Below are 12,189 nucleotides of genomic sequence, written 5' to 3'. Positions count from 1 at the left end.
AAAAAAGTGAAAGTGAGGGAGAATTTTTTTCATTCAGAATAACTGAGAATTTCCAACTTAATATATGAGTATAAAAACGCAGCCTTGTTCGTGAACAGCTGTAGCAGAGAACTGGATCTTGCTGCTAGGTGAGCTGCCTGGGGCTCCTTCCTGAAGCCTCTTTCTTCACCACCCCTCTCCCCTCAATAAGCAGCACCTGCACATCACGTTGTTTTTACCAGGTTCCTACCGTAGACGTAAGGATCCACGTTACTGTTCTTTTTTTGCAGGTATATTTTGTACTGTGTGATGCAGCCCATCTGCTGGTGGGAAGGGATTTCTTCCCACCAAACCAAGATGCCGTTTGTCTGTGGCTTTGTGTACACTTGTGGCCCAGCTGATGGTGCTACAAAACACAGCATAACGTACGACTTTTAATGCTGAGTAGCTTAAGCTGGCTTTAAAAGATCTGAAAGAGTATTACTGCAGTTACCTTTTTCTCTTGAGTATCCCCGCACTGATTTCACTTGCCCAGCTCTGTCCTGATACAGTGCAAACACACTAATGTGATAGCACACATTATCTTCTATGTGCTCTAAATGAAGAAACAGACACAATTATCCCATTCAAATATTCACAGTTATGGCTAATATATTCACCTGCTCAGATTAATGTTTCCCTTTCTTAAAGCAGAGTACAAAGTAATGGCATGAACATGTTACTTTTTTCTTGCTTGCTTGAGAGCAGGGATTTAAAACCCTGGGAGGCACAGCACCAAGACAACGTAGGAAGGACGAACTGGAATAACAGCAGCAACCCAATTGTAACTTTGAAGCTGTCTAGGATAAAGAATATCGCTGCTGTAGTTCTGGTTTGGATCAGTGACCAACAATGGGATGCACTCAAGGCCAGGCTGGATGTGGCTCTGGGCAGCCTGGGCTGCTGGTTGGTGACCTGCACACAGCAGGGGGTTGGAACTGATGAGCATTGTGGGCCTTTGCAACCCAGCCATTCTGTGATTCTATGAAAACTATTAGAATGGGAATACTCTTGATCCTTGAGGTCCCTTCCAACCCAAGCCATTCTATGATTTTCTTCTTAAATCTCTGATCTTTGTCTTACTGCATTTCAGAAGGATTGATTTTATTTTATTTTATTTTTTTGAGGCATTCCACCTACCAGGTAAATCTCATTTGAGGGACTGCCAAACCACTCATTTTTTTTCCTTCCACGTCAAAGGCTTTAAACATGACAGTCTCTTACGCTGAATTAGTTAACTATTAGAGTCTGACTTGTTCCTTAAAAGGCTTTCACAGTTAAAATAGTACATCAACAATATCCTGCTTCTCTGTGGTGCTCACCTGGTATCACTATAGACAGGTTGGATGCAACAAGTCTTATCCAGCTTGGATGGGGCTCCAGGCTGTTGTTCCTATGGGTGTTTATCCATTCCACAACATACCCATTGATGGATGCAGTGGATTTAGCAGGAGGTTTCCAGCTGACCAAGATGCTGTTATTTCCCATCGCCACAGCAGAGAGGTTCCGAGGAGAGGGTAAATCTGTCATGGGAGAAAGAACAGCCAAACAGAAACCACACCATCAGCACAGATTTGCCTCAGCCTTAAGGTGAGTTGGTAAGTTTGATTCCTGGTTTTTACCCCTTACCATCACGCTCCCTTCAGTTCTGCCCTCCCTCATATAAAACAAATGAAAAGAAGCCATTACTCTTCTTTTTTTTCATAGTTAGATGTCTGCTGTGTCAGGTGCCTGGATGGCTTGCACTGTCAGCAGGAGGGGTTAAAGTTATGGCAGCGCCGATTCAGGGCAACTTGGCTCATCAGGAAACCACACCGCAGTCCTTGACCACGTTTGTGAGTGGATCTGAACTGCAGTCACTGCAGATCCCTGGGGACGTGTGCAGATCAACACGAAGGAGCACAAAGTGGCAGAATCTGAATGCTTCTATGGTTCGTAGCTGTGAGCAGTGCAAAGCAGAGCTGAGGTGATTTCCAGTGGCTGAGAACAGTGGGAGGCTTTACCTTGGATGCTCAGGCTGGTCAGGATGGATGCAGGAGGTGAGCTTCCCCTCGAGTTATCAGCAGTGACTGTTATCTTGTAGTCCATCTTTGGAGTGACTCTGGTGTAACTGGTTTGTGTGGTCACATTCGTTTCTATTGCTTTGGGCTCCTCCTGGCTGAGTGCTTCAAAGGTCACTGTGTAATGCAGGATTTTTCCTCTTGCCTCTGACTTCTGCAAAGCCTGCAAAGAAAATATGTTTGTTACGTTTTCAGTCAAGGGAAAAGCCTGGAAGAGAGCTGGGAAAAAAGGCAACGACGTTGAGTGTACTGCAGAAAACTCTGATGGTACCAGACTGATGTTTTCAACCTGCTCAGGGAAGGAGGCACTGGTTTGGCTTCCTGAAACCGCTGTGTTCAGACAGCCAGCTGTTCCAGGTTTGCTGCCTCTCTGCAGGATGAACCCTGTGTGTCACACAGCTGCAGTATCGGTGTTCCACGTGGGGGTTTAAGTGCAGGAAAACAAAAGGCTTTTCTTCAGCCACTGACAGTGACTGGTTCGGTCACCAGGAACCAAATGCTCCATCTGCTTAGAGCTGGACTTCTCTCAGCTCAGATGAGGGATTTCTGTTGCACTTACAGACCCTCCTGAGCAAGGCCTGGAGGAGCACACACACATTCACGTCTGCCTGCAGATGTTTTTTTTGCCCATTCATTGTGAGATTCCCAACGAGCAGTAACTGCAGAGCCTTTTCCACGTGAGGCAATGCACGAGGCAAAGCCTCATTTCAGAACCTCCTGTGAAGGCGGTTGGGACACTTGTTATTTCCTGGCATGAATGAATCAACCTGTTTTTCTTCCTTTCCAGGAAAGATTAAGTCCAAACTAAGGTTTCAGTGCCTCCTAGGAGCTGGTGATCATCGTTAAAAAGTCAGAAAGATCACTAGACTTGCTACCAGCTCTGTGCTACCATCAGTCTGCCACTATCAGCCCTTTAATATACAGGCTCATGGCAGATGGTGGCTTCAAAGCTCCTCCCTAGTTCAAGGCTCAAGCTACCCAATTTAAGAGAGGAGCTTTCACTTGAAGGTATTTTATTCCTCCCTTTTTGTTCTCATCATAGTAAAGAAATCCCTTACAGCGACAGCATCACTTGCTGGACAATAGCAAATAATACCAGCTAATGTGCTTTGGTAACAAACGATTGGTTTTTACTTTCTCCTCTCTTAAAAGTGGAAAGAAACGTGGCTTTCCGACAACTTAGTGCTTGCACAAAGATGTTTCCCACTTCATAGTGTTCAGCTGCTAAATGCAGTTCCCTGCTACCAGCTGCAGCTCTCAGAAAGAACCCTTGCAATCTCCCCCTCATTAAATCTATTACCTTCTTCTATGTAGTGTTAGATGTCTTTATATTTGATTGCTGCTTTTGTTTGTTTTAAAGCAAAATTGTAATTGAAGTGAATTAATTCCCTAATGGTAGTGACAAGAACATACATTTTAGCTGAGATTCCTTCTGCAGGTTGCATACCTATTTCTTATCTATTTCTTATTTTTTATTTTTCCTGTGTAATTCCAGTCTAGTGAAGCTCTTTAATTCCTTGCTGCCTGAAAACAAACTTTTTTCACTGCAGCAGGGTCTGTACTGATAGGACAAGGGGAAATGGTTCCAAACTTAAAGAGGGGAGATTTAGGTTGGATATGGGGAAATGGTTTTAAGTTGAAGGAGGGAAGACTTAGGTTGGATGTCAGAGGGAAGTTCTTTGCTGTGAGAGTGGTGAGGTGCTGGAACAGCTGCCCAGAGAGGCTGTGGATCCCCGTCCATCCCTGGAGGTGTTCAAGGCCAGGTTGGATGGGGCCCTGGGCAGCCTGGGCTGCTATGAAATGTGGAGGTTGGTGGCCCTGCCTGCAGTGGGGGGTTGGATCCTGATGATCCTTGGTTCCCTTCCAACCCAATCCATTCTACGGTTTTATGATAAGGAAAAAGTCACTTTCTTATAGGGCATCATTCACCAGCTTTCTGAAAGCTCTGCCCTTTCTGTATGGGAATACTTGCTCAGAGCTTGTCCAGTTTCAGATCTACAGCTGTATCGTTAGCCAGCTATTCTGTGTGTGCCCATCGCCTGCTTCACACCTGTACAGAAACGTTTTCTTTCAGCTACTGCAGTATAACAAGGGATTCAGCTGACCGTTGGCAAAGCACTAACATGGACAGAGCAGTTGAAATTACCCAGGCTATATCCAGCTTTTTAAAAGCTGTATAGAATTTGGTTACCTTGAGGGAGAGCCAGTTAGAATGACTCAGCTCCTCTATCTCCCCCGTTCTTCATCACCCTGTTCTTCATCTCGGAGCAGAAGCTCCTCTAAAAGGAGTTCATAGCCAAAGGCACACCCATGATGCAGATGCCTACGATCACATGGGGCACAGCATCCCCCTTTCCTCCAGTAATCTGTGTTCTGACTAGATGCAATAAGTAGAAAATGGGGAAGGTCTTGGCTAGTAGAGTTATCCTCAGTTATTGCATATCTCTGGACAAAGCACTGCTGTGCCCTGGTTTAAGTCCTTTCCTGCAAACACATAACATAGGGTTCCCCTCCAAAGCTGCTCATTATTTCTGCATATGCTAAGTTTTCTTTAACTTACCTTCCAAAAAAGAGAAATGTTCTGCATTTGAGAGTCTATATCCTGCTTTTTGTACCAGACATCTAAGAGCCCAGTAGGTACTGGTTGGGAAAGAAAAGAAGCAGAATTAATGACAGTGTTTTGAAGCAAACAAGACATCAAATAGGCTACAAAAGTAATAATCCTGAAACAACTCGTATTTAAGATTTGGAACCTCAGAAAACATGTAAGTGCTGTAGTCCTAAAAGTATCGTTTTGGATTTTAAACTTATATTTGCTATTACAGCTAGAGTTCAGCTGCAGTGATGACTGCCCAATGCCCGTAGTCACAAAGAACAAACATCTCAGTAAGAGGGGTTACGGTCTGCCTGAGACTTCATTTTGCACTCAGTAACCACTGACTTCCAAGAAAGCCTATAAATCAAAGGGACAGTATTAGCTCTCACCTTTGCACAAAAGTTGAGGTGAATTAAGATCCAAGGAAGATGCTTCCTGAAAACCCTCGATGTTTACAATGATAGCCACCGAACCCTACTGTTTTTGACTGCAAAAGCTAACTAACAACATGCTCCAACAATTTGGGATCAGATAAAGAGATACGAAGAAAGGCAGGGTGACAAAGCTTGGCTCCTCAACCTCCTTGAGCACCATCAACTCATCAAAATCAAAAAAGTGTTTCTAATAGCCCAACAGCAGGCAGCTGATGCACAGCCCTATTTAGACTGGGGCTGAGGCTGTCTGCTATTTCTTAAGTGCAAAGACAGAAAAAATCCTCGGTACCAGCAATGTTAAGAACTATTTGTCCTGCTTATAATAGTGACTGGAAATAGGAAAAAAAAAAAGAAAGAAAACAACAGAAAACAAACCTTGATCTCACAGGTTGTTTCCAACCTCGCGATTCTATGATTCTATGAAACCATGGGATGCACAGAAGAAATGCAAGCAGAAGGCACTCACTGTGAGCAAGGGGCAAGCTCAAAGCAGGAGGGAAAAAAACAGATTGTATCTGCTGAACGGCAGCCCAGATTTTAAGGTTCTTTTCACACATGAACCACACAAATCAGATGGAAAAGAAAGGCTTGCGTCACTAAAGTGTTTGCAGAAAGCAAGTTCTGTGGCCTGGAGAAACATGGGGAAAAAAAAACAGCGCCTAAGTATAAAAGGTGCAGTCTTGAATTCACTGAAGGCCAAAGTAGTGTGAAAACTTCAGCTACTTTGAAGAAGAGCGAGGATTATTACGTTTTGCTCATCATCTGCAGCCTCTCCTCACTCATCAGAAGTATTCCCTGAGCAGTTGAGGAGAGTCTTATTCTGCAGCACTGCCTGGGGAAAGAGGGGTGATGACCACAGACACCATAGCAACGCTGAGTGCGTTCATCCTCCTCCTGAGAAGGTGAAGAAAACTGTTGAGAGGAAGGTGGGGGAGGGAAAAAGTTCACAGCTTTTGCATCAATCAATGCTTCTTACAGAAACTGTTGCTGGCAGAAGTGGTAAACAGCATGAGTAATAGATGGGGGAGCCTGGAGAGCTTATAGTAACTCACAAAAAAAGAGCAATGAAAGCCAACCATGAGATGAAAGGAGAGGATGCCAAAGAAGCCAACGCGCCTTTGCTGAGATTCTTCTTGAGAAGCTTTCTTCTTTCATAAGAACACGCAGAAGTTGGGCGTGCAGATGGGGACCCTGCAGCTCACTGAAGGCTTCTGGTGTTAGAATTGGTGTAAAGGAGGAGAATTGAGCTCGTGTCTGTGCTGCGTCCCCTGGACTCTGCTGTGCAGACCCACCAAGCAGAAATGCTGTGTTCTCATTCGCGGTGGGATAGCACTGTGAAACGCCTGGCCAAGTCCTCACCCATTAAGGCTACAGAGATCTCCAATGACTGCACTGCTTAGAGGAGAGAGCTAGCTGGCAATCGTCTAAATGAAATATTTTCTTTACTCAGAAGAAGATGAATCAGCAAATTTAAACCATTTTGTCACAACCTGCAACTGAGCTGAGCCAGAAGAGGCAGTTTTCTGGGCCCGTCCATCCAGCTCCTCAGCAAAGAGTCCAGCAGGCTCAAGAACCCAGCGTGTGTTTCCCAAATGTGACGTTCCTCAGTGACTGAGTGTCCCCTGCCAGCCGTGCTGCCTTTCGCGTGGGATTGCTGCAGTAATTCTGTAAAGGCTTTGATACAAACCAATACGAATCGTTTTCCTTTTCCCAGCTAAGCAGCACAGATTTCTCCGGCTTTTCCAGATGTGCAGCAGTGTGGCAGGCTGCAAATCCTCCAGGCAAGGCACAGAAAATTCCTCCAACCTTCAATCATGTCAAAAGAATATATCCTTCAGAATTTCTCAGTGATCTCCTGAAATTCCTGTTTCATCAGAAACGTGAACTGGTTGTTTTCTGCTCACGAAGAAGACCTGTTCTGTTACTGAAGTTTACTTCCCTGTTGGCTTTGTTTCTGGATTCACAGATTCTAGCCAGGAGCAAAAAGCAAACAGTGTTTTGAGTTCACCCAGAGGGTGGTGAGGCACTGGAACAGGTTGCCCAAGGAGGCTGTGGATGCCCCATCCCTGCAGGCATTCGAGGCCAGGCTGGATGTGGCTCTGGGCAGCCTGGGCTGCTGGTTGGTGACCCGCACACAGCAGGGGGTTGGAACTGATGAGCACTGTGGGCCTTTGCAACCCAGGCCATCCTATGAATTCGTTAGCTGAAGTTTATGCTTCTACGTAAACTTTAGACATAGGCTTAGTATAACAAATCATATTACCTGCTTCTGGAGTCTGGGATTGGAATGCACTCCAGTTACTCCACAGTCCCCTCTCAGGATGAATTTTACAGCTCACTTGAAATTCATACTCTGTATGAGGCTCCAGACCATGAAGACTGCATTTTTTACTCTCTAAATTTTTAACCTTCAGTGAAGATAAAGGACAGATAACATTAAACTCACAGGGAAACAGGGTTAATAAGGAGTTCTACGTTCATATATTTTACTCAACTTCAAGCAGTTCCTTTGTTCTAGCACTTAAAATACAAGCTAAGGATTCCAACCAGCGTTAAAGAAGACGCAAGCATTTGGAAAAGGTACACCCAAAGCCTTGAGCTACAGTGAGCAGAAACGACCGTGTTTTAGTAGTGGTGTGCCAAACATAAGCTCTGATTTGTTGTGCATTATACTTGATATATGGCAGGTTGTTTTGTGTTTCTTTTTTTCATGCTAAGTGTTCCACCTTCATTCAATATCAGACCGGCAGTTGAGGCTTTGAGGAGCGGGCAATAGTTTTTCTTAAATAAGATGCTAAAGAGCAGACCTGAGAGAGAAATAACAGTATTAAAGGAGCATCCAAGGGTCATAATTTAATTTATTCTTCAGAGAAGGATTACCATGTTCCAGGTGGAACTGCTAACTGGACGGTATCTCACTCTGCAGTGCTGCCCTTGGACTTCACTGTGCCAGAACAACGTGCAATTTGTTGCAGAATTTTCAAATTCCACTAAAACGTTTGGAGGATGGGGCTTCACTGGCAGCAAAAACAGAAACAAAACAAAGAAACAGCACTCAGATGTGTATCACAGCAAGTAAAGGAGGGTTAGGTAAATAGAATGGGTGATTGAGATGGACGGATACCTTCTCTGACAGGTGTAAACAACAAAGATAGAGTGCTCGGCTTGCACTTTCTCTAAATAGCCAGTGCTAACTGAAAGAAGGTAAGCCAGCCATTTACCTATGTCTATTAGCATGAACTTAAGTGGCTGTGAAAAAGCACTTCCTAGTTTGTTGGAGGCGACAACCACAAGTCTGTAAGTAGATTCAAAATTCAACTTTGCACTCAGAACCAGCGAGCCAAACTTGTTACTCAGGCTTTCTTCTGAAAAGCACAAGGTGTCAGTGCCGTCTGAAAGTCTAGAATAGAAGGAAAGCTCTTGGTTAATACCTTCTGTGGGAGATAAATCCATTTGTTCCTTGCTCACAGCTTGCAGCAGAGGTCTGCAGCCTATTTCAGGGAAGGCTCAGCAAAACCAGAGAGAGCTACAGCACTGTTGGTTCTTTAAGAGGAAGCAAAAATAGCACAGTTTGGAAAAGTTCTCTCTCCATCTCCTTAGCTGAACCGTGAGACACAGCGAGAGGCTCAGAACTGAGGTTTCCTGGTGCTGGCATTGCTGATCACAACACCTCTACGTAGAGAAGACCCACGATGGGAAAACAGCAGGCAGTTTAAGGCTACTTCTACTACTGAACTTCCTTTTGCAATAAAGGAGCCATGAATTGGCATATTCTCTTAGTGTGCTTAACACAGAGTGACTGAACTACTGCTGTGCAGCACACACAGCTGTAACCAGAAAAGGTCTTTTGTGACCACGGCAGCCTCGTACTGACTTATTCAGAAAGCAGCTCTTGTGTGAGCTGATAAAGGGTAAATCTGTAACAAACAACCTAAAACTAACATAAAGACCCCTCTGAGATGTGATTATAGGCTTTGAAGAACCCACTTCCCTGTGTTACTTACTGTATCACATACGTAGTGTTCATGTGTGTAAACCTTCCTTTGTCCCAGGTGCAGGTAAGGCTGCCATCTGTCCCATACTGGATACATGACACATTTCTTGGCTGATCTGGAGGATCTTAAGCAGATATTCTGATCAGTCTCATCCTTTAAAATGTTGAGAGCAGCAAGCTGCTGAGATGCAAATGTTGCCACTACATATAAAGCGGCAGGATAGGTGTGTCAGAGGTGAGAGACAGTGGGTGCAGTGAGACAGACATCACACAGAGCCCTCCAGATGCCCACATCCCCATGGGGGGCTGGGAATCAGGGTGTGAAAGGCTCTGTTGTATTTCAGATATAAAAGCAATACGACATAGCAGGAAAGGCCACCCCCTCTGAGCTCCTAACCTCTGCTTCAGAGGCACCCCAGAACACCAGAAAGAACAAGGAATAATGAAACTCTCCTTACTTCCAGACTCTATATCAATTCCACAAATGAGTTTTTTCTTGTATTCACAATCTATTTTGCAGGTAAACATGTGTTTGCCATACGTATTGACTGGAAATGTGTTGCTTACTGAAGTGCCATAATTGCTAGTCAGTTCAGAACCGTTAAAGAAAAGAGCTATCTTGCACTGCTCGCTGTATTTCAGTCGTTTTAGCTGGCACGAGAGGGTAATGTTGGTTCCAGGCTGGACGTGAGCAGCAGTGTTAGCAGTCATGTTTCCTTTTTCACATATTTCTGCAACACCGTGGGGAAGTTTGCTGGCAGACACGTTTCCTATATAGCATGCTTCTGCAACAGAATGGGAAAACAAGCCTTTAAAATGGATATATTGCTTATCTCATAAAACATGCTGCCTTGGGAAGACCGTCGTGCCAAATTTATCATGTAAGGATAAGGATTCTTGTCTCTGAGTTGTGACTCACAATGTATTACTGTCCAGTCTTCACTGGTTGGATTAAATGGAGATCAGAAACCAAAGCCTAACTGCCGGTGATCACACCAAAAAGCCCCCAAGGCAAAATCTACTCATCAGAGCTGCTTTTTTCACTGCTGTTTAATGAATGTTGCCATGAAGAATGGGAAGACACTCAATGGTAGCCGTGGATCAATGAGCTCTTAAGGAAAGCACAGTGTAAACCTAACTGAGCATCAAATTTTGCTCTCTCTAATAGGAAAGATGTCTTCTGGTGTCTCTGAATGAAAATGCTAATTACCCAGTACTTCTTTTAAGTGCTAATTGCTATATACATAAGAACAAAGTCTTACCTGCTGTGAAGTACATCAACAAACAAATTGTGGCAGGTACAATCCATGCAAATTGCATTTTGCTCCCTACACAGAAACGATCACCTTTTACCAGCTCCTAAAAAGTGGGAAAAAGTCATTTCATAACTTCAGAAAATTCAAAATCCTTACTTCATCAGTCCTTTCTAATTAATTAACTCTCCTTGCTAACACTGCTGAGTTGTGGCACAAGATGCAATCCTAAGCAGCAGCTGGATTGCACTGCATTATTGCATTACATTGGCTCTCCCTGCAGACTGGCACACAGCCTAGAGTCACAGACACTTTGACACTGTGCTTCAAGGAGAGACATACTTCCTCCTTTCCCTCTCAAAGATGCTTTGCAAGCCCAGAACCAAAAACCTTGCTGCAAAAGAGAACCAGAACAGACCCTCAGTACCCCCCATGCAAAGGACAAAGGTTTTTCTCATTCATTTCTGCTTTTGTACCTCCTGCGCTGCACATTTGCAATTTTACAGTAAACTTCTGCAACTCCTTGTGACAGCTAGAATTTAGCAGAAGCTGAAGCAGAAAGGACACGCCGTACCAAGGAGGTTTGAACAATCAGTACACAGAAGCAGCAATTCTCAAGCCTCTTCATTTTCTTCTCAAGGGAGAAGCACACATGCTATTTCTCCCCCAGGTGCCTTTTTGCTTGCCACATTCCAGCAGCAGTCGCTGTCCTGAAGTCCTGCACCTCTTTTCCAACATGAGCTCCCAGTGTGCTCCTGCCAGCCAGGCAGCCTGCAGAGGTGCTGGGGAAGCCCAGTGCACACAGCTCAGGCTGCCTGCGTGCCCAGCCTGCTGTCTGCCCACTGCTGCTGCCTACCCGGGGTTTCTGATGCTGCTGAAACCAACCAGCCACCTCACATGGGTGTCACCCCAGCCTGTTTCACCACCCTTCGTCCCATCTGCCTTCTAGCTCTGTCACCTCAAAGCAAACAGAACAAGTGCAGAACAAGATCTGTTTCTCTGGGGAGCACAGATGAAGAAAGAAATGAAGAAGAAGGGAGGGGTAAGAGACAGGATGGAAATGTCTGGGGCTTCCTAGAGCCCGACACTGACACTTTCCTCACCTTTTGCAGGTGGATTTCTCTCACCTCTCCAGTGGCAAACTGCTGTGGCACACATTCGGATGGGGCAGCCAACAGCTGTGAGAGTAGCAAGGAGACGGATTTAAGGACACACCAATGAACAGCGAGGAGAGATGGAGCGGGTCTGCAGAGCAGGGAAACCCTGCTGAGAATCCAGAGCCAGATCCGATGTCCACAGTGCAGATGGGAGGACGCAGCACTCCCGCTGTTGAGGACGTGGGTTCTCTTCCACTGACCTGAGCCGAGACTTCCTACAGGTTCATACAAACGTTTCATTTAAATCCTCGGGTTCTTCGGACGCAAACGTTTTGCTGCAGCACCTCAGCTTCACACCGACACGCCGACAGCAGCCGAGTCTGTAGGTGAGTCGTAAGTGCCGGGATGAGCAATCGCAGCCCCGCGGTTCTTCAGATAAACGCTCTGCCTTCCAATAAACTGAAATTGCCACTTTGACTGGGTAAACATCCTTCAGGCTTCGCTGCCAGCAAAACCGTGCCCCAAACGCCTGAGTCAAACCCAGCAGCTCCTCACGCACCCCTCAAACAGCAGCGGATCGCTATGGAAGTGCCCTCCTCCCGCCTTACCGGCACAACGAGGAGCACGCAGCGCCGTCGCGTTGCACCCCGAGGTAAAAACGGGCTTATCGGAGGCCGCAGGGAGCACCGAGATCGGGAGCTCCAAGATCGGGAGCCGCGTTTACCGGCGCCGCCGGC

The 12,189-nt window shown here is 45.5% G+C and overlaps 1 protein-coding gene across 2 annotated transcripts; it reads right to left on the bottom strand.

The window, feature by feature from the left end:
- Positions 1-38: 38 nt before the first annotated feature.
- On the bottom strand, positions 39-11,645 carry LOC100540289 (interleukin-12 receptor subunit beta-2-like). 2 transcript variants are annotated; one of them, XM_019618712.2, is made up of 12 exons: positions 11,483-11,645; positions 10,365-10,461; positions 9,561-9,887; positions 9,113-9,227; positions 8,330-8,508; positions 7,989-8,125; positions 7,372-7,516; positions 4,639-4,718; positions 2,022-2,241; positions 1,341-1,541; positions 473-574; positions 39-385 (listed from the first exon to the last, which is right to left on the bottom strand). In XM_019618712.2, the coding sequence occupies exons 2-12, from the start codon at positions 10,420-10,422 to the stop codon at positions 204-206; spliced, it is 1,746 nt and encodes a 581-aa protein (XP_019474257.2). In that variant the 5' UTR covers positions 10,423-10,461; positions 11,483-11,645; the 3' UTR covers positions 39-203. The 2 variants fall into 2 exon arrangements, with proteins under 2 accessions (XP_019474257.2, XP_010714323.2); XM_010716021.3 differs by having other exon boundaries at positions 11,459-11,557.
- Positions 11,646-12,189: the final 544 nt, after the last annotated feature.

This window comes from Meleagris gallopavo, chromosome 10 (genome assembly GCF_000146605.3).
Source record: "Meleagris gallopavo isolate NT-WF06-2002-E0010 breed Aviagen turkey brand Nicholas breeding stock chromosome 10, Turkey_5.1, whole genome shotgun sequence".
Taxonomy (NCBI): domain Eukaryota; kingdom Metazoa; phylum Chordata; class Aves; order Galliformes; family Phasianidae; genus Meleagris; species Meleagris gallopavo.
The sequence above is the reverse complement of the archived record's forward strand: the minus strand, read 5'-3'. Positions and strand labels throughout refer to the sequence as shown.

What these genes read in the sequence shown, in the direction of transcription:
- LOC100540289 (XM_019618712.2), bottom strand. Translation starts at nt 10,422, where the DNA reads ATGCAATTTGCATGGATTGTACCTGCCACAATTTGTTTGTTGATGTAC. An exon ending in GTTCATGCTAATAGACATAG is followed by an intron (nt 8,126 to 8,329) that starts GTAAATGGCTGG and finishes TTTTGCTGCCAG; the next exon opens with TGAAGCCCCATCCTCCAAAC. An exon ending in ATCCCAGACTCCAGAAGCAG is followed by an intron (nt 4,719 to 7,371) that starts GTAATATGATTT and finishes TTTCCCAACCAG; the next exon opens with TACCTACTGGGCTCTTAGAT.